General features: G+C 41.9%; 1 protein-coding gene across 13 annotated transcripts in view; it reads left to right on the plus strand.

Moving 5' to 3' along the window:
- The window catches only part of LTBP1 (latent transforming growth factor beta binding protein 1), a 196,793-nt gene extending 172,721 nt beyond the window's left edge, over positions 1-24,072 (plus strand). For all 13 annotated transcript variants that reach the window (XM_081188004.1, XM_081188009.1, XM_081188010.1 and 10 more), the window contains 6 exons: positions 915-1,043; positions 4,441-4,581; positions 5,476-5,646; positions 18,307-18,432; positions 21,661-21,810; positions 23,055-24,072. In XM_081188004.1, coding sequence (XP_081044130.1) covers positions 915-1,043; positions 4,441-4,581; positions 5,476-5,646; positions 18,307-18,432; positions 21,661-21,810; positions 23,055-23,224 — 887 coding nt within the window. In that variant the 3' untranslated portion in view covers positions 23,225-24,072. The remainder of the gene's footprint in view (positions 1-914; positions 1,044-4,440; positions 4,582-5,475; positions 5,647-18,306; positions 18,433-21,660; positions 21,811-23,054) is intronic.
- Positions 24,073-24,678: the final 606 nt, after the last annotated feature.

Below are 24,678 nucleotides of genomic sequence, written 5' to 3' on the forward strand. Positions count from 1 at the left end.
ACTTATACAACTGGGTGCACCTATAGCTGCAACTGTAAATCTGAAAATACACAAAAGATCAGGAAATGGTTATTGCATGATAAAGTGAAGGCACAGTTGTTGTTGTTGTTGTTGTTAAAACTTGAAATCTGAAGGCAATTCACAATATATCTATCTATCTATATATATATATATATATATATATATATATATCTCACATGCTTGAGTAAGCACCAAAGCTACCCCTTCTGTAGAGCCATCTGAATTGGAGCTGCTTATGATTTAACAGTTCATACTCGTAAGTTAGCTGTTAAATGTATTTCCTATGTACCCTCTCAATGGGCTTAAAATACACAGTCTGCTCATCTGTGAGGGTGCCTGATTTTGAGTCCTTTTCCGTTGACTGCCCCTTCCATGCATGCCTGCTCCACTAAGTCTGCCTGGCATTCAAGCATGGGATGTGATGTTAAAATAGGGTCTATGCACATAGATTCCAGGGGTGGGATTGTGCAATGCCACACCCAGATTGTGTGTAAACTTTCTAGTGAATTGGGCAAGAGTTCAGGTCCTGTTCCAAATCTTCCTCTGGAATGATCTATTGTAGCCCATGATTTTCTTTTTAACAATGCAGCTTACCCTGACTAGTTAGTAATAGTTCAAAGAGCGATTATGCCTTCCAGGTCGTTTCTTTTCCTTGAAGAAAATGCAGTTTATCCCAGCAGTAGCTTTATTAAAAGTACTTTACTCCCTGCTACACCTCTAGTTAAATATTTTGGCTGATAAATGGTAGAATCAAATGATAGAATCAAAGTTTTCTCCATTCTTTTTGTTCCTCTGTCTGTGCATATCCTGGCAAGATAGACTAAAAATTCATATTCAACTGAAATGGCCATGATGGACTTCCAACTATTCATGCCATTATCATTTTTCCACAGATGCTGATGAATGTCAGCTCTTTGGGCAAGAAATATGTAAGAACGGCTTCTGTTTAAACACACAGCCAGGCTATGAGTGTTACTGCAAACAAGGCACATACTATGATCCTGTAAAACTCCAGTGCTTTGGTAAGTATACAAACTGTTGCCATGTCCCCTTACTCTTTACATTTGCCAACCAGCACTGGGGAATGAGATTTTAATTCTTGCTTGCTCTTACAAATTATTCACACATGAAAGCTGGCTGATTATTTTCTCCATGTAATCCTTCGAAGCAGTGCCTGAGTACTTGGGCTGTATATGACTAGGAGCAATTTGCTTGATTGCAGTGGCTGGAAGGAATGTAGTTGTGGTTGCAGAAATTGCTCTGGCTTCATATCTGGGTGCAATCCAGTTCACATTGATGTTTCTCATTTAGATGTTTCTCCTCTCTCCAATTGTTTGTTTCTTTATTTTCATATAGTGCCACTAGTGTTTGCATCACTTGGTGTCTGCCCCAAAAAGCATACAAGCTAAAATTTGATACAGAAGAAAAGGGGGGAAGTGGAATCAGGAGCAAAGAGCAAAACAATGTGTGATTGCTTCAGTTGCAAGTTTAGCAGGGTGAAATACACTGTGACATACAGTAGGAACTAGCAAGTTGTGTCTTGTTTTTGTTGTTGTTATCGTTATTGTTGTTGTTTTGTCGTTCAGTCGTGTTCGACTGTTCGTGACCCCATGAACCAGAGCACACCAGGCACTCCTGTCTTCCACTGCCTCCCGCAGTTTGGTCAAACTCATGCTGGTAGCTTCGAGAACACTGTCCAACCATCTCGTCCTCTGTCGTCCCCTTCTCCTTGTGCCCTCAATCTTTCCCAACATCAGGGTCTTTTCCAGGGAGTCTTCTCTTCTCATGAGGTGGCCAAAGTATTGGAGCCTCAGCTTCAGGATCTGTCCTTCCTATGAGCACTCAGGGATAATTTCCTTCAGAATGGATAGGTTTGATCTTCTTGCAGTCCATGGGACTCTCAAGAGTCTCCTCCAGCACCATAATTCAAAAGCATCAATTCTTCGGCGATCAGCCTTCTTTATGGTCCAGCTCTCCGTACATCTCTACTGGGAAAACCATAGCTTTAATTATACGGACCTTTGTTGGCAAGGTTGTGTCATAGGCTTCATGGAGAAGGTAAATTTTGAGGAGGGCTTTGATTGGGGGGCTTCATGGAAAAGGTAAAGTTTAAGGAGGGATTTGGAGGCAGTAAAAAGGTGGTGGCATGTCAGTGTACTGGAAGGCAGTTCCAAGCATGCAGTGCAGAAAGCAGGGACTTATAACCCATTTCCTCTCAGCAGCTCCCAGAGAAATTCCTTTTATTTTGTTAATACATTTATAATCCCACCTTTCTTCCATCCAGCAGCTGCCAGGTAGTGAGTTTCCCTGCCATTGACTATCATATATCCACAGTCTGAAATGCAGCAGTGGCATGTGGCCTTACTTCGGTAGGTTTCTTGCTCAGCCTTCTCTACACAGAGCAGAGTTCTGGAATACTGTGCCAGAAGATGCAGTGTTCGCCACTAACATAGGCTTTTTTAAAGGGTTGGACAAATTTGTGGAGGAGAGGTCTATCACTGGCTGCTAGTCATAGTTGCTATATGCTACCTGGACGTTCAGAAAGAATATATCTCATGAGTACCAGTTGTTGGGAAAGGGCATCAGGGGTAGAACTGGTGCCATCATGTGCTGCATGTAAACTTCCAAGTGGGATCTGTTGGCCACTCTGAGAAACAGAATGCTGTTCTGTTCCATCACAACTCATCTTGCATTCTTAGCAGTGGTAGCTAGTGCCCACTGGAGCTGGTAGGGGAGAAGGCAAAGAGGCCAACGGTTGGTGGAGCCGGAGCCCATGAATTCTTCCCATCCTCCTCCCTGCTTAGTTCTACAAGAGCAACCCCGAGACTAAGAAGGAGGCAGGAGACATCCAGTGCTACCCTAAGAAGGCAGGCGGTGGCTGATGAAGCTGGCAGGGCAGGGTCCTATTTGCCCTGATGGACCAGCCACCATTGGTTCTTAGGAAACACACAGGTCTTGTAGAGATGAGGCAGAATTTCTTGGAATACATTTTCATCGTCAGGACATTTATGAGATTTTTCTTTCTTTCCCCCACTTAAAAGAAAAAGGCCACTTGCAGAATTTTCTCCAAATATTCTTCATTGTTTTATTTCTTTATTTGTGGGTGGGGGGCACCATTTCACCCCTGCAATGCCCCAGGAAGACCCTAGGTCCAGGACACTGTGAAATATGCAAAATGTGACTATGTTGCCAGCACAGTTGTTGCTTCTACGACTTTCAGCAATTATTTATTTATTTATTTATAACACCCTTAGGACAAACAAATGAAGGTCTGCTACTGCTCATGGTGAGCATCACCCTTAAGAAGCTTTTAGGGGATTTCTCCTGGCCCTGGGGGGGGAAATGGTGGAATCCTTCTCCCAATCCCCTAGCCAAAGTTTTTCTGGCCACAAATAGAGTAGATACTTATGGCAGACCATTTGTGCACAGCTCTAAAATCTTGGCAAGAGTGCCAAGAAACTGGCAGAGTTTGAAGCAAGTTGCTGATCCTTTGGGAACTCAGCATATCCTTAGTTTCTAACTGGTTTTACATGGACATTATTCTAACTATCTGTACATCTCTACAAGAGCTATGTATAGCCTAGCCCTCTGTTCTTTATACATGAGGACATTATTGGACTCATCTCTGGCAAATGTTTTTTGGTTTGTTTGGGGTTTTTTGGTTGTGTTTTTTTTAAAGATCAGTTTGAGGAAATAGGTATTTTTAAAGCACAGTTATTCTCCCCCCACCAAAAACACCCCCACCCCCACCAGTAGCTGATATGCAATATGGAATAGTAATTCACACTCTTGATGATCATAAATGTTCTTCCAGTCTACTGAACTGCCTACTAATTCACTTTTGCCATTTGACTAAAAATTATTCCTAGTCACGACCTTCACTTTAGCAGTTTAAACAGAAAACCATTCTGTGTGGAATAATGTAATGAAAGGAAACCACAGTAAGAGACTCAATCACCTTGGGTCCAAAGAACTTTACTTTCCTGATGTAAAGCCATTTATATTTCCTTTAAAGTTGCTTCTCTGTAAAATGAGTAGACAGGGGTTGAGCTGAGAAATAGCAAGTCGGTTTCTGTATTTTTGCAAAGATTGGGCAGCTTTTGATACACTGTGGTGAGAAGCCTCTTGTTGTCTATAAAAAGAACATGGGTGGAGTTTGTCCAAAACCTGCTTGCCAATAGATCAGAGCAACACAATCTATTGTGTTCAGCAGCTTTCTAGCCTGTGCATGATTAGTGCATGAAGAAGACAAGGAAGATGTTATCTGTTTCATAGTCCTGATTTATATATATGTTAAATTTAAGAGAGAGTGCACTGCAGAATCAGTTATTTTCCACAATAAAAATGCTTTATTTCCTAAGCCGGATTGCAAGACACTGATAATTTGTTTGCTATGTTCTTCATTTTCATTTTTAAAAGATACGGATGAATGTCAAGACCCCAACAGTTGCATCGATGGCCAGTGCGTCAACACTGAAGGATCTTACAGCTGTTTCTGTACACACCCAATGGTTCTGGATTCCACAGAAAAGCGATGCATCAGACCGGCAGAGTCTAGTGGTATGCCTTATTGCATGCATTGCAAGTGAAGAGGTTCAAGAACAAGTAAAAACCACAATCAGGCAGGGTTGAATAGGGTTATCTTTAAACTGTTCCACTGATTCCTTTCTAGAAAATTATTATTATTATTATTATTATTATTATTATTATTATTATTATTTATACCCCGCCCATCTGGCTGGGTTTCCCCAGCCACTCTGGGCGGCTTCCAACAAAACACTAAAATACAATAACCTATTAAACATTAAAAGCTTCCCTAAACAGGGCTGCCTTCAGATGTCTTCTAAAAGTTTGGTAGTTATTTTTCTCTTTGACATCTGGGGGAAGGTGTTCCACAGGGCGGGTGCCACTACCGAGAAGGCCCTCTGCCTGCTTCCCTGTAACTTGGCTTCTCGCAGCGAGGGAACCGCCAGAAGGCCCTCGGCGCTGGACCTCAGTGTCCAGGCAGAGGTTTGGTTTGGTTCATGTCCTCCAAGCTTTTCTGATCATGAGGAAGAGCCCAAGCTATGGCTCCTCTCTACACTAGCATTAGCCCTTTTCTTTTCTTGTTTAAAACAGGGTTAAGCTTGGCATGAGGTGGAGCTTTAGCACAGGCTCATCCTCTATGGTCTGTGGCTCTCCAGTGCTGCTGGGTAGATTTCACTGGAAGCATCTGGAATTGGCCAGTGTCTGAGACAGGATTTAGGATAGAACAGTCACTTGTGTTCTGAACTGATTTAAATTACAATGTTAGCGGGGGTGGGGGGGTTGTGCACAACATTAGAAAAATGATCTCTTTATTTTCAGGAAAATGGAGCTCTTGCAATGTAAGTCTTGAACATGGTGGGCTGTACTGATTTTTCTTTTAACAGTGCAGGCGTCGTACTGATCATGTTTCTCTGCCTTCTGCTTCAGAACAAACCGAAGAAACAGATGTCTACCAGGATCTTTGCTGGCAACATCTGAGTGATGATTTTGTTTGTAGCCGGCCTCTTGTTGGAAAGCAAACCACTTACACAGAGTGCTGTTGTTTATACGGGGAGGCGTGGGGCATGCAGTGTGCCCTGTGCCCCATGAAGGACTCAGGTAAGGCATCTCCTAGTGACCTGAGGAATTTTTCATGACAAATCATTCACAGAAACTGTATATTCCCTCTTTGGATCTGCCCACTTCACTGCAGGAAGGACAGGGACACGAGGTAACATTGGTGTGTCTGGCGCTGCACCCTTTATACACTTTGTGCCCCACACATTCTTTGAACCTGTGAAAACTGCTGTGGAGGTCTCTTGCAGGCAATCTGTTTCATGAGCATTCAGCCTAATTTGTTTGTGTAGAGGTTAGATGATGTTGGCTGTTTAATGCATGTTCACTCTGATTTGTTTACAAGGAAGCTAGACAATTGACTGCATTCACACCAGGCATTTAAAGCACATCCCTTCTCCCCCCCCCCTCCAAAAATCATGTGAACTGTAGTTGGTCCAGGGTGCTGGGAATTGTGGCTCTGTGAGGGGTAAACTCCAGTTCCCAGGATTCTCTAGGGGGTGCTTTAGATGTGCTTTGAATGTATGGTGCCGATGTTGCATCAAAGCAGGCATTATCCCACACTTTTCTGTCCGTTTTCTTTTCACTTTCTTCATTGGAAAGTCTGGTCTTTTGGGGGAAGTGGGTTTGTTTCACAAGAACTCCAAATCATCTTTAATTGCACAGTCAGAACTTGCCAGGGTGTGACTGATCCCCCCCCCCCCAAAAAAAGTAACAGTCTGGAAGTGCACTGAGTCACTTTGCGTCTTATGGAACCCAAGCCAACGTGAGTTTATATGATTCATTTCAATAGGGTACCATTCCTTCAGCGTTCTGTAAAGTTACTCATTTCTGTCTCATGTGGTAAAACTTTAATAAATCCATGGGAAATCCTACAACTGAAAATGAATGATGCATTTTCTGTAATAGTATGTCAGTTTTACCATATAAGGCTGCATTTAAAAACATGACTTACCCACAGGAGAGTGGGGGAGAACTGTCACCTTGTGGGTGGTAATATTTTCTCATATAATAAATTTTATAAACTGCTTTGAGTTGTGACAACAAATCCATAGAGACTTACAACATGGTGATTGATTCTAGTGGTGTGAATATGTGAACTCACCTAACGTGGTGGTGATTGCCAATATTTTAGCTTCTGAGAGGGAGGAGTAAAGGCAGTGTATGTAATAAAGCACATTCTCCAACACTAAATAACATAATGGTGGGATAATGCATAGATGTATAGTGATGTTTTCTAAAGTGGAGATAGTCAACATGGTGCCTGCCAGATGTTGCTGGACTGCAGTTTCCATCCCCCCTGACTACTGACCATGCTGGATGGGACTGATTGGAGTGGGGGTCAAACAACATACAGTGAGTCACAAGTTCCCCATCCCTATCCTAGGGAATAAGCCCCATTGAACTCTGTGGGACTTAATTCTGAGTAAGCCTGCATAGGGTTGGAATGCTAAAGCCAGATCTGTGTAAGACATTTTTGGTAATATTTTCCTCTAATATTTTCTTCAAATATTAGAAATCTTTGTGCTAGCCCATTTCTTTATAGAATGCTGCTGCATTGTTGGCATAACATCAAGCTTTTAAGAGAGTGCTGCAAATATTTGGCTAATACGTGGCTAACCTTTTGGTAATTTAAATAACCCCTCTGAAATCCATCTTCTGCAAACTGCCCATCGAGTTAAAACAGCAAATGTATACTGAATTTGTTTCCTGCTTTCTCTGAGTGGCTCCTTAAGGAAGAGTTTAAGGGAAGGAAGTTGTTTTCCATGGCAGATCAGATGAATAGCTATTGTATGCCCTGCAGAGCTTCGGCATGTTATATACAGTAATTATTCAATTTCCTGCTTCTAATTGTCTCTGTTGTGCGTAGGTGCCCTTATTCATGGCATTCACTGAGATCTTTAATTTAAGACTCTCATATGGAAGACGGATGTAGCCATCATGGTACCCCCAGATGTTTGTTTGACTCCATCTCCCATCAGCTTCAGCCAGCATGCCAAATGGTTAATACTGATGGGAGTGTTAATCCAACAGCATCTGAAGGGCACAATATTGACTTCTCCTAATCTAGAGAGTCTCGGACATCTGCCCTATTTTAAGATGATTTGTCCTTTTAAACAAAAGCCCACATTCCAGCAACTTTTCTCCACACAATTCAGCAAGCTGTGTTTTCAGTTTCACTGAGTGTTGCCAGGATGGGCCAGGTGGGAGGTGGAAATGGGGTGTTATAAAAATCCAAACAGGAATATGGTGCATGCGTGGCTTCTGGTTTTGATACTGCGGCTGGCTAGAAGATTTTGAAACATTTTCCTAATAAAAACCCCGTATTTAATGCAACAAAACATTTTTCCATTGGAAAGAATTCCTTCATGGCCTTTTATGAGTTTTACATTTTTGATTGATTATTTAGATTCTATTGTCAAAACTCGGCTTCAGGCATCACTTGCCAGCTACCACATCACAGTGTTTGAAATCAAGCAAAGCTGAGGTTGTTTATTGGAAGTCACTTGAATTTCCAGCGATCAGCGGATTCTGTGTAAATCAGACGTCTTAATAATGAACTGTAAAAAAACAACACACACAAAAAACCCACCTCTCTTTCATTTCATCTCAAGCAGGACAGCTGGTATTTTCTGTAAATTTGTGTCAGTTAAAGTAGATGGTGGTATTTTTTATTTTAGAAAGGAACATTGTTTTCCGGGACTGATTCTTGTATCAAAAAGCACGTTAATGCATCGCTGTTGTAGCCTATTGTTTATGTTGTTATTTATTCAATTTATATATCAGCCCCACATATAATGCATTACAGTAGTTCATGCAAGAGAGTATGGAGAACTGAGACCAGGCTCTCCTGCTCCAGGAAAAGCCTTTGCTAGTTCATCAGCCTAACCTGGGCATAAGCTCTCCTAGCCACAGAAGGCTCTAGTGATGACTTGAAATACCAGAGTACTCCCACACTTCAGAGGGAGTGCAACACCTCCCAGTGAAAGTCATACATCTGATGAATGGATATGGGAGCCACCCACAACACTTCTGATCAGAATTCAGCCTTATTTTATTGACCTTCATCCAGTACACCACTGCTTTCGGACGACTGTCCAGCACTTTCAGAGCCTCCCCTTATTCTGATGGAATGGAGATAGAGCTGAGTGTTAACAACACATTGGGGACACCATGCTCCAAATCCCTGGATGATGGCTCCCAATGGTTTCATATAGATGCTAAATAGCATAGGAGACAGAATGGACCCCACAGCCCCAAAGCCATGGAGATGAGCAGCGATCTCCTTGTACTCCTGTAATGGAGCACCTCCAACTCCCACCTGCTTGAGCTGTTCCTTAAAAAGAAATGTCAGGCAATCTAGCAAAATCATAACTGAGTGTAGGGCAGTATATAAATTCAAATCATCATCATCATCATTGACAACCTGTATCTGGAGAGACGCAGGGGGAGTGCTGCCCTGTTACTTCTAATTGACTTCCATAAGTGGCTGAATGGAAGAACAAGTGGGACAAAAGTCACACATCATTTTTAAAAGGAGGGCTGCATTTGCATATGGTGCTAAGCAAATGTAGGAAAGTGCTGGCTCCCAAGGTGGTGATCACAGCCACTTTGCTCTTCCTTGGTTCTTTTAACTCAGTGTGGTCCAGCAGCTAAGCCAAAGTTTGGCTTAGCATGCCATCCAAACCCAGGATCATGTTAAGCACTCTCCTCCTTAATCATGAACTGCAGCCAAAATTTGTTTTTTTGGCAACAGGTCACTGTTAAGGAGGGTTCAGATGATACACTAAGCCAAATCTTAACTGGTGCACTGCACTGAACTAAAATAACCCAGGACATTTAGCTTTGGGAGATGTTTGCAGCCACAAGGCCACATGGTACCACAGATCCTGTATTCATTCCCTAGCTGTCCTGGTTTGCTGGCACAGGGGTGGGATGTTACATTGGCACATAGGATCTGTGGATTACACTTCAAAATTTTATATAAGTAATATGTGGTGTTTATGGATAGATAAATAGAACAAACACAACTTGCCCCAATTTCGATTGTGAACTACAAGTGGATGCTAAGCAATTAACGTTCTTGTTTCATTTTTGGTCGCCTGTAGTTTTCCATATGTGATTCAGAATGCAGTACAGTGGAATGCAGGGGCTCAGTAGGTAATTAGCTGATATATCTTTAGTCTACACCTTAAAAACATTTACCATTTTGGGGAAATTTCCCAAGAAAACCAGAACTGAATTGTGTATGAAAGAATCATTTGCCCTTCAAGGTTTAGTGTTTAAGAACATAAGAAGTGATTATGTTGGCTCAGGAGGAAACTTTCACACCTCTCAACCAGTAGGTCATAGGTTCAAGTCCTGTCTGGGAAAACTGGACTTACGCCATATTACAATCTTAAATTTATATATTGATGGGGCCTGATTTACTACTGGAACTTCATGTTTATTTCCACAAATATATTGAACATATGGTTACAGAAAACAGGGGAAACAGAGTATTTAGATTATTATGCTGTACTTGTAGCAACACATTTCTGTTTTTACCAAAGAACATGCTGTTTTCTGTTTCTGTGCTATGCAGTTGGTTTTTAAATCAGAATTTTCTTGTACTCAGAGATGCAAGCGATGCACATTTAAAAATCCACATTGTGACTATGAGTAAGGTTACCATTGTCTGTCTTTTTCCAAAATAGTTAGAATAACCTACTTTTGAAGCTGGCTTCAAATTTTTGTGTGCATTTCATTCTGGGGATATTTTGACAGTCTGTATTTTAAAGTTGTAGCAGTGAAAAACAAATCAATAACCTGAAGAAAAGAATTTCTGAAACTCTACAATTCTATGAAAATATTATCAGGATGATTGATTTATGTGGGGATGAAGAGAAGGTAAAACTCCCAGCAATCATAAAAGAGATGGGGGGCGTGTTTCTGATTCATATTAAGACAAAACATACATTCACATAGTGAGTGAGAGGTTGGCAGATGATTTAAACCATATAAATAATTGGAATGAGAGGTGCCATCTGACACACTTCTGAAACTGCAACCTCATGCCAGTGCTGTAGGCTGAAATGCTGGCACAAAATACTCGGGGTTAGGTTTCAAGTCTTCCTTCTAACCCAGACTCACAAGATATATCCAAACCTCCAAAAGATTATTAGTCATGGCTATCACATTCAACTAACAATGATCAAAATATGGACATGATTTTTCCACAGCATATGACGCATACTTCCTTAACTGTGAAGATGCCATAATTCCACAAGAGTGCAGAATGAGCTAGAGGTACAAAATGAAGCTTCTTTAGAATCTCACCTTTTATTTTAAATAATAATAATTATAACATCTCAATCTTACAACATGTCTGCTTCGAGATAAGTAGGATTGAATTCAACGGAGCTTAATCCCAGGTCTGTAGGGTTAGGATTATTATAGCCTTCATCTCTAGTGAGTAGGGCTTTGCTTATATAGTTATTTAAATATTTATATAATGCAATGTCGTTGTAGCCATACAAAAGTTACAACAACAATGAAAACATCAATAAAATATTGGGGGGGATACAACTATAAATACTGGGTGGTTTAAAGAAAATTCACATTTCAAAGGCCTGTCAACAGAACACCGTTTTTAGGCGATGACTACAAGGATGAGGGTGGCGCTGTGGGTTAAACCACAGAGCCTAGAGCTTGCTGATCAGAAGGTTGGCGGTTCGAATCCCCATGACGGGGTGAGCTCCCGTTGCTCGGTCCCTGCTCCTGCCAACCTAGCGGTTTGAAAGCACGTCAAAGTGCAAGTAGATAAATACCTTCCAGCGGGAAGGTAAACGGCATTTCCGTGTACTGCTCTGGTTCACCAGAAGCGGCTTAGTCATGCTGTACGCCACCTCCCTCGGCCAATAAAGCGAGATGAGTGCCACAGGATTGAATTCAACGGAGTCGGGCACGACTGGACCTAATGGTCAGGGGTCCCTTTACCTTTAGCTTTACCTTTACAAGAATGCTAGGATGATTCCTGCAAAGAGTTGCACAGATCAAGACCAGCTAGACTAAAAGCTCAGTCCATAGCAAAGGCCCCATCAGAGGATCTCAGAGATCAAAGTGGGACACAGTGGGCCCAAATTGTTTAAGGCTTTGTGAATTAACACAATAACTTTGAATCTGGCCCAGTAATGAATTGACAACCTGTTTTGCTTTGTGGCTGCAAAGATTACAATCCTTACAGCAGAAAAGGTAACTTTAAAAGGGTATGGGCAATGCCTGCTGAAATCACAGAAGCCAGAGCCCATGGTGGCAGGCCTGTGTCTTAAACTTGGATTGTTGTGAAATGCCTATGAAGTGGCAGATGATACATGAGAAATAGGTGGGAAGAGACTGTTGGAGCTGCCCACCATCCATACGTTCAGTTCTGCTTCTCTCTCCCGCTGTTCCCCCCACCCACCCAGTGTGACTGTGAAATTGTAAGTTGAGACAGTTCCTTGCATAGAGAAAGGGAGACTGAGTGGGAATATATTGCACAATCAGTTCCTAGGAGGTAGCGATTGAGTTCCACTGAGAGCCAGTGTGGTGTAGTGGTTAAGAGTGGTAGATTCGTAATCTGGGGAACCGGGTTCGCGTCTCCGCTCCTCCACATGCAGCTGCTGGGTGACCTTGGGCTAGTCATACTTCTCTGAAGTCTCTCAGCCCCACTCACCACACAGAGTGTTTGTTGTGGGGGAGGAAGGGAAAGGAGAATGTTAGCCACTTTGAGACTCCTTTGGGTAGTGATAAAGCGGGATATCAAATCCAAACTCCTTCTTCTTCCAGCCTTCATCAAATGAGAAATTTCTCTATGGCTGTGTGGTTTGAGAGACTGTCTCTCAACAGCATCTGCAAATTGGGTGTGGTTAAGTGTGTAGGTCTTTGGTCTCTTCAACAGAATCAAGTCACAAATTTCAAAAAAATAAAGAAGAGGGGAAGGGAAGGTGGAATTCTTTCTTTAGAACAGGGAAAGTTCCAGCTTCTGTGTCAGAAGCTGTGCATGTTTCATACTTTTGGGTTTTCATGAGAGCAAACTAGTTCCTTAAGGACCCCAAAAAGCAAGTGGGAGAGCAATCCTAAGCATGTTTACTCAGAAGTAAATTCCCTCCCTGAGTTTAATGGGGCATATTATCTAGTTAGTATGTTTAGCATTCATTAAGGCAGTTAAAACTGGGTTATTAAGGAATAGTTTTAAAAATATTTAAAACCAGGGATTTTCTGCAAAGATAGCTACTGATTTTATACAGTTAAAAGCCTTCTCACCAGAGAGATCTGGCTGAAAATGCATTTATTTCAACAGCTTTCCTAGCTACAATTATAACATGTTTCTCCAAGGCACGAGCTATGTTTTTCCAGAGTAGCGTTGATGCAAATAACATTTTAACAATCAGGTTTTTGTTAGCAAATGACTGGGGAAAATTGATTAAATTATGATTGGAGCAATTTCTCACTGCAGGTTAATAATAATAATAATACTGCTAAATATTTCCAGCAGCTCTGCAAGAGTTTCCTCCCCTTCTCTCCCCACATCATCCTCTCACTTTTATGTTTCATTGTTCAAGTTTCAGGAGGGACTAGCCAGCGCTGCTGACATCAGATTCCATCTCTTCCTGGATTCAGTTGTCACCAAGTGAAACAAAAGCAGGTGGTGCTTGGAAAAGGGAATCATAGATGCCTGAAGCCATTTGTCACTCTTGACAGGGTTTATTTGCATCGCGTACAATGTGTCACTAAATCTGCTGGGCAATAAATATGGTTGTAGCTTTCCAGAATGCTGTATAAAATGATATACTAGATTAGCAGGCCTCTAGCACACTGCACAATGTAATTACCTTGATCCTCAACACATTTATTTTGACTTATTTCCAAGTAAGCATGCTTAAGATCGTAGGCCTGTCACATTCCGCACCAGCTGTGAAACCACATGGGCAACTAGAACTAAGCCAAGTAAAAGTGTCTGTGCACTTGGTTGTTTGATTATGTTTGCTGTGGGCGCACCAGTGTTTCCTGCCATATTGTATTTTGAGAGCCAGAAGAATGAAATGTCCCTTTGGTGGAAACACCATCTTTGATAAGATTTTGGGATCCTCGTTCGAAGCATGAATAACACTCTCAATTTGGAGGCTGCGTGCTTCCTCTTTTCTTTTCTGGACTGCACATTTGACCAGTTCCTTTTGAAAATGGGTGTGTGTTTGTGTGCGCGCACGTGTGTGTGCAAGAACTGCATTTTGTCACATTGGATCCAGTCAAGAATACGCTGGGGCTGGTGGATGGCACATCTGGCCAGCACCAGCTTGGCAAAAGTTGACTGGGAGGAAAACTTTGCTTAAGGTTTTAGCTGTATTTGCTGACTAAAAGTTCCAAGCCGGATTTCTCTCCCACAGTCTCCTGCCTCTCAGAACTCCTAGATCAGATCCTCTCTGAGATCAGTAGCTGTATTTCCTAGGGATGGGCAACACTGTCTGTTGTGGTTTATCTTAGTCTCTTGTTTTTCCAATCGTAAGTTCAGTTCTCCACATTTCCACATCAGTTTGTAATTTTTTTGTCATGTCCTCATGAAAATTCATCAGCATTTTAGTGTGAATTTCTTGTAGTGTACAGTACATATTTTTCCTACGTGATTTTGCCTGATGTACACAAATTTACAGATCTCCTCCTAATACAATAATGTGTTTTTGTATGTTCTTTTCAGTAACATATGAGTTTTTATGCAAATTTACCTTTAGTATCTGTATTTTCAAATATATTACTTGGCTAGAGAGCTGTGCTACAAAATATGGAGAGTGAGGATTTTGATGGATGGCTGCATTTCAGTTCCCATATTGTCTCAGCAAGTACAAATTATGTAGGTTCACCTTTCAATGCAGACAGAATCAAATGTTACCCAATGTTTCCCTCACAGCCTCTAAAGCTGCTTGTCACAGTTCCTTAGCCAGGGCAGACAAATTCCATGTCACTATCACAGAAGCATAAACTAGGGAAGAATCATGTTTCCCCTGGTACAAACGGTTAATGTTTGCATAGTACAGAAACTTGATAACTCTTCACCATAGGCTTGTAGGAAGGTTGTGAGCTCTAAACAACAAAGATATATACGATTATTGGTAGGGGGAAATACATCCTATAGAGTCACTCTAAGGCTGACAGTTTAAAAGGTAAGAAGTTAGTAACATAAACTTGTGTCCTCCAAAATAAATTGTGTATATTATGGAGCTGGAATAAGAAGCAAGCCTTTAAAAATAAGGGATTACCTTAAAATATCATGTAACACCTAGACATCATCTTAAATCTGGGGAAAGAAAAATGCTTATGGACGCGGGTGGCACTGTGGTCTAAACCACTGAGCCTAGGGCTTGCTGATCAGAAGGTCGGCGGTTCGAATCCCAGCAACAGGATGAGCTCCCGTTGCTCGGTCCCTGCTCCTGCCAACCTAGCAGTTTGAAAGCACGTCAAAGTGCACGTAGATAAATAGGTACTGCTCCGGTGGGAAGGTAAACGGCGTTTCCGTGGACTGCTCTGGTTCACCAGAAGTGGCTTAGTCATGCTGGCCACATGACCCGGAAGCTGTACGGCTTCTCCCTCGGCCAGTAAAGCGAGATGAGTGCCGCAACCCCAGAGTCATCCACAACTAGACCTAACGGTCAGGGGTCCCTTTACCTTTTATGCTTGTTTACTTTAAAACTATTACCTACCTAGTTCAGTATGGTTTACCCCACCCCCAGGTGTCCTTTTAACTGAACCAAAAGGGTGTTTTCACAAGTAATGCTAAATATTACCTTTTAGACTATTGACTATTCTCTATGATGAAAAGTAGAGAATGCATTTTAAGCAGCATAGAATTTAGATTGGAATTTCAAGTGCAGGACTAACAAAAGGCAACAAAAGAACTCTGGTCCAGCATCCTGTTACTACAGTAGCCAACCAGATGCCTATGAGAAGCTTGCTAGCAAAGCCTGAGCACAACAGGATCTTCCCCTCCTGCAGCTTCTAGCAACTGGTCTTCAGAAGCATACAGCCTCCAACTGTGGAGGTCTGAATTTGAATTCCTTATGAAATGGGCAAAGCCAGGCAGGTCAGATGTTCCAGACCACTGCTTGAGGGAGGGAAAGCAGCAAAAGAAGGAAACTGTTATTCCCACCTCAATCAGTGTTGAAATGTTTATATTCCATTAATTTTATTGGGATTATCCATTGCTTACATCACCGCATCGCATGTTCTTTCGGTCAGTAAGAAAACAGCAACAACAGCAAAATCAATCATGATTTGACCAGCCCTTGAGAAAGATGCAGACCAGTTGTGCAAACAGAAAATGATGCGGAGGGGAAACTCTTGTTTCACTGAAAATCATGCACATTTCAAGGAACATCATCATAGGAAAGTACCAGTGTACTTGTCTCCTTTAGAACCAGAAATTATGAAATCATTTGTACTTGGCTTTCATGCATATACTTTCCTTCCAGCTTTCCTCTTTCACCGGCTGTCCTTACACTCAACAGTTATTTTTTTATACATGTAATTCTCTTGGTAAAAGTGTTTCATGCAAAAAAAATATGTTTGGTTTATTAATATAGTGTTGGCATGATCATGCATGCATAACTAGTATAAAATAATGTGTAGAAAAACTCTTCAAGATACCTTAAGTACTAACCCACATAGTTAGCACATAATGCCAAACCAAGTTTTGGTGTTGCAGGAACAAACTCAGTGTTTGTGCACTCCTCCATTACCCCCTTGTTTCACATACTACAGTGGTACCTCGGCTTAAGTACTTAATTCGTTCTGGAGGTCCGTTCTTAACCTGAAGCACCACTTTAGCTAATGGGGCCTCCTGCTGCTGCCGCGCCGCCGGAACACGATTTCTGTTCTCATCCTGAAGCAAACTTATTAACCCGAGGTACTATTTATGGGTTAGTGGAGTCTGTAACCTGAAGCGTATGTAACCTGAAGTGTATGTAACCCGAGGTACCACTGTACACTTCATTACAAACTGGCTTTCGGGTTTGGTGGGTGTGCGTCAGTAAACGAGGGGAATTAAGACTACGAGCTGAGTGGGGGGTGCTCGTGTAATCTCACTGTATACAAGTTGTACACGTGACAATAAAGTATTTCAATATTTCTATTTCAATTAGTTTCTTCCTGGTTAATGGAAAAGCATAAGTCGCAATGACATTTGAACCAGCAAACTATGTTTTCTGTGTGCCCTGCAAACCAGGATTGCAAATCAGTGTTCCTGGTCCAGAATGTAGTAGCACACAATGGTTTGCTACAAACCAGCAAACACACATAAACACACACACGCAAACGCACACACATTAAGTGCAAGAGGGAACAATCAAACCCTGGGTTTATTCCCATAACAACAAACCATGGTTTGGCGTTTCATGTGTTCCGATCCATTCTAATGTATTTCTATATTGTTAATATATTCATTGTGGGAGACAGCAGAAGTAGGAGGCATAAAACAATGTTTCTCTGAACTTTGGTTAGGTATAAAGGTTCTTCTTCCAATGCAAGGCAACATTTGGACTATAATTGCTAGCATTTATAGCATTTACAATTGCTATAATTGCTAACATTTATCCAGCATGTTCAAGTGTTCAAAGCATGCCACATATTAGTGTAGCAACCATTCCAACAATTCTTAAGTCAGTTTTAGAACCCCAGTTTTGGACATTGCATGGCTTGCCTAAGGCCACCTGCCTGTTAAAAGCATAACAGAAAGAAGATTTGAAGAATGAACTTGGTGGCTCACAGCTTAGTGTCTTGGTGACTGCAATACACTAGCTCCTTCCATGAAAAATGCAGGGCCATTCTCAGAACTGTACCAGCAATGTATATTACTTGTGCTTCACTTCTGATTGCCTAATCCTATGACTTAAAAGGAGCTGCACAAGGACAGCAGCCTCATCATGTGCGAGGAGCTACTAAGGATCCCAAGACCACCAGTGTACCTGCTTTTATTTTTAATAAAGAGGTTTACCTGAGGCGTAGTTTCCAGAACCTTGATCATCCTGATTGCCCTTCTCCTCCAGCTTATCCTTCTTAAATTGTGGTACCCAGAATTGGACACAGTATTCCAAGTGTGGTCTGACCAAGGCAGAATAGAGTGGTACTATTACTTCCCTTGATCTGGACGCTATACTTCTGTTGATGCAGCCTAGAATAGCATTAGCTTTTTTGCTGCTGCATCACACTGTTGACTCATGTTAAGCTTGTGATCCACCATTTGCTTAGTAGAAAATCCTATTAGGCTGCAGTAAAGCTTTAAGTCACGTTTTGTACCACCCTGGCTTGGCCCCTCTGATTTTGAAATTCTTGATCTAATAACAAAGATAGCAACCCTTTGCCAGCAATCTGGCTTTCACCTTTCATGGGCCTCCAATCCCCAGTTTATGAAACAGAACAAGCCGGCCAGAATTAAGCAAGGTTCAGATGAGGTGACCAGAATGCCCTTTCTTGGCCTTGGAACTACTGAACAATGACACTGCTCATGATCGCTAAAGTTGAGTCATGGCTGCATTACATTTGAGCAATCTTAATCTTCCAGGAAAGAAAGCAATATGTGGGCAACAGACTTAGGCTTTTCCAATTAAGTGTTATACACTAGCAAGAGAAAGAAGCATGGAGTATCTTCATTAGGAATGCATTCCATTATAACTCCTGTTCTGCTTTGCTCACTTCCAGACGATTACGCCCAATTGTGCAACATTCCAGTGCCAGGATCTCGGAGGCCGTACGGGCAAGATGCATTGACTGACTTTGAGGAGGAACAGTATACTCCGGAAACTGATCCATACTTTGTGGAAGACCGTAAGCAACCTTTGCTCCCCAAAACTAAAAATTAGTAGCTTGGGTTCCTACTGCTTATTCAGTAAATAAATACAATGGTAATGCTAATAAACTTCTGTGTAGGTTTGAATGTGAAGCATAGAGGATGGAGCCCTCTCCTTTAAATCTCTGTGGTTTGAAGGATAAAGGTGGGCAGGGTGCCCAAAAGCCCTTTGTAAACATCCCTGCAGGAGGATATCTACAAAGGGCTCTTTCAAAGCCCCATGCTTCACTTTGAAGTTTTGACAATCAGGGCTTCGAAGGGAAGCATCACAGGACATCACAATGAAATCAGGTGTTTGACAAGAGAGCCCCACACACCTGTCAACCTTTGCCCACCAGGGATGGAGGAGATAAAGATCTGTTCCTCCAGCCAACCAGGTTTCCCCACCCTGGTGTAAGGGGCGGGGAAGGAATTAGGGATGCGGGTGGCGCGGTGGGTTAAACTACAGAGCCTAGGGCTTGCCAATCAGAAGGTCAGAGGTTCGAATCCCCACAACGGGGTGAGCTCCCGTTGTTTGGTCCCTGCTCCTGCCCACCTAGCAGTTTGAAAGCACGTCAAAGTGCAAGTAGATAAATAGGTACCGCTCCAGCAGGAAGGTAAACGGCATTTCCGTGCGCTGCTCTGGTTCACTAGATGTGGCTTAGTCATGCTGGCCACATGACCCGGAAGCTGTACGCTGGCTCCCTCGGCCAACAAAGCGAGATGAGCGCCGCAACCCCAGAGTCGGTCACGAATGGACCTAACGGTCAGGGGTCTCTTTACCTTTACCTAAGCTGGCAGAGTCAGGGGCGGGGGGGGGGGTTGGCAAGCAAAGCAGAGTGGAGTGAGCAGGGGTAGCAGACTCAATAAAATATATTTGGGCTCCAAGGATCCTTATTCTTTATCGTTCCTCTGGGTAGATAGCACGTGGCATGGTTCCTACTTGATCCTCGGGAGTCTGTCAGCGCAGGCCTTCCGAGACGCAGTCCCTGTATGTGCATGCTGCAAATGTTCAGTATCATGTGTGAATTAAGCAGTGATTAATAAAGTGGCTATTCCAGCTGCGTTGTGCTTATCACTTCCCAGTTTCATTTGGTCTCTTTCCTGATAGTGTTTGGTTAAAATATATCGTATATCAAAAAGAGAAACAAAATAAAAATAAATAACTCAGAGCAAGGCAAGAAAGTAGCAAAAGTGTTTCATATATTTCATTCCCTTCAGCAGAGGCCAGCCTAATGATTTCATCTCTGCTGAATGCTGAACAAACTCAGTTGACTTATGCAAAGTTGTATAAGGTCCAGCCATTTCCATTCCGTATGACTTTAATTAAACAGAGCAGCTCTCTGAGCTGAACTATAGCTAAATGGTAACATTGTTTCTAAAAATTGCAAAACAGTGTGTACTGGAAACCATGGGAAGAAATGATGGCATAGTCACAGGGGCAAGAGGGGAAATGTTGGGCAAAAAACTTCCGGATGGCATAGATCAGTGTTTCAACACAGGTTCCAGATTCAACCACTGCCATCTCTGTTTTTTTTAATCAGTAATAGGGATGAGGAAACAGACCCTTGCTTGAGACCCCAGAAGACCACTCCCAGTTGGAGTGGGTAGCCATGGGCTAGATAGACCTATGGCTCACTCTGAAGAGGGCAACTTCATACAGCCAAGGCACAAATGAATATGAATGGGTCTTTCTTCAGTTAAACAATAAGATCTTTGTTTAAAAGGGGAGGACTTCTGCATGCATTGTATATATTTTTTTACATTTATTTATTTATAGCATTTTTATTTTGCCATTCAACCAAAAAACCCGATTCTCAGAGCAGCCTACATGCAATCAATTAAAGTAATTGTTCCATCCAAGGCACCATTTATGAAAGTTCTCATGATGACCAGCTAGGATGGAAGCTGTTCAGGGGCAGGAGTAGCCCTGTGGAACTAGTGGAACTAATGGCCTCCTCACAGTTGAGAGAGGGAGGACCTCATGGAGAGAGTCCTTCAGCAGGAATGGATGATTAGCTTTACCCAGTGGTAGTTCCTAAAGTAAAGATGGGCTGCAGCTTTCACATAAAAGATTCTTGCGTTTTGCCTCTAATTAATCTCAGTTTAGGCTTGCAGTTGCTTAGAATATAACAGAACCTTTATCTCTTAGACCAGTGGCAACTGAGGAATATATCTTGAGGGCATAACTATTTCCATGTATCCCAAAGAACTTTGGCCTTCTTTTTTCTAGCAGAATGAGTCCACCATTCTGTTCACCATACCCAAAGGAGTCCTGTGGGCTGTATCCTGTGAGAGTACAGCGCATAGGCATCAGGGTGTAATCACCACATGGCAATTGGCACTTGCTGAGATGCTTTGCACAGAAGTGCAGGCTTGCTAGGGGTAGACTAGGACATGACACTCTCCATGAAAGTTTGCTGTAGTTTGTTTAGATGAAAACACCTTCAGTCATATTCATGTATACTTAAAAGGAAAGGTGCATTCTCAGATATATTATTAATTGTTTATAGTACAGCAGAATGAATCTCTTGTATATTTCTATAATGGGTTTTGTTTACTTTTTCAAACTGCTGTATCTCTCTTATTAGTTCAGGCTTATTGCCCAAAAAATATCTGTGGCTGTTTAATAAGATTGGGTCCACAGCTGCTTAGACCACATTTTGGGAAAGAAAAGACTTCTCAAAAATTACCACTTTGTGGACTGCAAATTCCTCAGACGTTCTTTGTGCTTGACTGCCATCTGCAGTACTGTTCAGTTATTGCTTCTGGGAAATGTCTATCCTTTTTGTAAATTATTTTTAGGTTGTACCTACTTATTATAAAGAAAATATGGTGCTGCAAAACCCCTGTTTCTCTTGTGGTGCCTTGAAACTGAAATTGACCTTGAAGTGCGTCCCTATTTTAAAATTTAATTATTTATTTACTTTTCTACTATGAGCTCCATGGAGTTCCTAATGAAGGCCGTCATGTCTTCTGCAAAACAGCAACAACAGCATCTTATTAACTGATTGGCACTTCAAACATTTGGACTAGTTTATCTCTGTACACCTTGAGCATAACATCACAGCCTGTGACTTTGCTCTGAAAGCTTTTCAAGCACTCATTGTAGGCTGAGAAAGGCTTTATTTAGGGTGGTAACACAATAGAGAACACCCTTTGGAGGTTGGTGCATTATGACTCTACAGCTGTTGAATGCAATCATTTCCTATGTTTTTGCTGCCCAGGTTTCCGGAACAGCTTTGAGGAGTTACAGGCAGAAGAATGTGGCATTCTGAATGGATGTGAAAATGGACGCTGCGTGAGGGTGCAGGAAGGTTATACCTGTGACTGTTTTGATGGTTACCATTTGGACATGGCCAAAATGACATGTGTTGGTAAGTGGATGTCACATACAGGCCACTTGCAGAGTCCGCCAAATGTAGAGGATAAGCCGGCACCTCTGATTTTGATATCAGATGTGTTTTCGTGTTTAATGGTTTCTGAATCCTACGGTTCAGCAGCACATTCTACTGGGAAGGTCTCCTGCATGTGCCCCATGGAAATCAGTGGGAGCTGTTCAAGAGATGAGCAGTGGTGCAGCTCTTCTTGCGTTTCAGTGGGACTTGCACTCAAGAGATTCTTGGTGGATTGTGCCCTAAATGCAAGGGCAGCCTGCACTAAATTCCTGCATGGTTCACATGACTAGCAGAAGATGTGAAACAATCAGGGCTGAATGCGCAGCCCACGTAGTTGACTTCCCTTGGTGACTGTAAGAATTTACTAGAAAGAAGGTACCTGCCTCTTCCTACACTCCTAGGAGTAAAACAAGTAGTGCCTAAGCAGGCATGCATAAAACAGTGGCCAGCCAGGCCCCTTTATTAGGAATAACCCTGTTCACTGTCTAATCGGTAAAATTTACCTGCCACAAGTATTGCTGCATATGTATGTACACATGCTGTAACTTTAGGCTGTTTGTGGACAAATTAGGATCATTTTAATTATGTTCAACTTACATGGCAGGTAGGACGTGGGAGGCACTGTGGTCTAAACCACTGAGCTTGCCGATCAGAAGGTTTGCGGTTCGAATCCCCACGACTGGGTGAGCTCCCATTGCTCGGTCCCAGCTCCTGCCAACCTAGCAGTTCGAAAGCACACCAAACTACAAGTAGATAAATAGGGACCGCAGGAAGGTAAACGGCGCCATGTGCTGCTCTGGTTTCTCCAGAAGTGGCTTAGTCATGCTGACCATATGACCGGAGAAAACTGTCTGCAGACCAACGCCGGCTCCCTCGGCCAGTAAAGCGAGATGAGTGCCACAACCCCAGAGTTGTTCACGACTGGACATAACTGTCAGGGGTCCTTTACTTTTACCTTTTTACATGACACGTAAAGTTTTACTTGGTATTTGTCCTGTATTTGAACACTATTACCTTGTGTTGATGGAAAGATGATGTCATGCTCATAAACGTAGCCGCTTTTCTTGCTTTTCTTTGCACAAGATAGAAGACCGAAAGTTCTCTTGTTAATCGCAGACTTGAATGCAGGGCTGGTGGGCAAATCGCAGCAAACTGTGCTTCCCTCAGTCTTTGACAGCATCTAATACCACACTATTTCTGACCTTGTTTGCTTTTCCTTCTAGATGTGAATGAATGCAATGAACTGAACAATAGGATGTCTCTCTGCAAGAATGCCAAGTGCATTAACACAGAAGGATCGTACAAGTGTTTGTGTCTCCCAGGCTATGTCCCATCAGACCAAGCGAATTACTGTACACCCCTGAACTCGGACACAGAGAGTGAACTGGAGTAAGAGAAGCAGCAGCTGCCGTGTAACTTTAAGCCCATATACTCTGCACTGTAAAAAGAAAAGAAAAGAAAAGAAGCGTATTTAACTTGAGTTAAGGACGCTCCTCATCCAGATGTTGGCTGTGTGTGGAAAACAAGCAATAAAACATGTCTTCTTAAAAGTGAAAGGTGATGGTTCAATATACATCATCTTCACTAAAGCAACAGACCAAATGGACACATTTCCCTGTATGGAAGAAGCAATTAAGTATATAGTGTGTTCATAAATAAAATTCACAGGAAAAAGCAAAATATGCTGTTATTTTGAACAGAAGGGTGGTATTGTGTTGTTGTTTTTTACTATTGCTTGGTTTATTTGGCATTTAACTAGTTGTGAAAATATTTTATAGTCCTTTTTTATTTAGCAGTTCTTTGCCTGCTGTTCCTTTGGAAGCTTTCCCCTTTTGATCCTGTATTGCAATATAAGCAATTTTCTAATGGTTATACACAAAATAATGCTCGTCTTTGTCTGGAACATTGGCCAGTGACTTTTTAAAATTACTATAAATGTCTGCCCTGTGGAGCAGACACTGTTTTTTTAAAATAATGTACACTTCATGGAGATAAATCCATTGTATTCATTTTGTATTCCATGTGGCCTTTTACTGCACTTAACATGCCTTAGAACCTGCCCTGCCAAGTTTCAAAGCTGCTAGAGGACGACCATTGAATATCTTTTGTACTCTGTAACAAAAGATCTAAGCTCCTGTTTGTATTGTAATGTGTAAATTAAACACAGATCTTGTATTGGTTACCCTAACATATTAAAGCTGTATATTAAAACTCAATAAAATCTACAATTTTTTAGAAAAATTGAAGTATGTATTTGCTCTAAGGTATTCTGTTATTGCTTTGTGATTATTTTATTACAGCTAATAACCCAGTGCTTTATAATGAACATACCGAGCTACTGTTCTTGACAGCATTTTTTAATTTTTGGCACATGACATTTCCCTGACCGTGGCAATTGTTGCTACCATGTAGATCTCTTTAGATATATTCATAAATATATCTGGTTCATTCTCCATAAGGAGGATGCCATTTTGCAAACCACTGCAAACCTCATCCATGTCAGATGGACAGTTTTGTGTAAAATTTCATTTTATCCTTCTAGCCACTAAATCAGAGGAGCAGAGCGCCATTGTTTTCACATGGGCAGCTGAGGGACTCAAGAAGCGGAAATGGCTGCATCAACCTCTCAAGATATGTTTAGATTTCACAAGCACCTTGGACATAGGTTGGAAATCCTCCACCAATTTAAGAAACAACAGTTTTTAAAAGTCAGCAAGTTGGGGGAGAAAACTATAAAAACATAGGTTCAGAACAGTTCGTTAAAAATGTATCTGGTCCTTCATTTCATTTCCCTTCATTTCATTTACAAATACCAATTTAAAGTATTGGAGGGGGTTAGCTATAATG

Source organism: Podarcis bocagei (genome assembly GCF_964188305.1).
Source record: "Podarcis bocagei genome assembly, chromosome: 3".
Taxonomy (NCBI): Eukaryota; Metazoa; Chordata; class Lepidosauria; order Squamata; family Lacertidae; genus Podarcis; species Podarcis bocagei.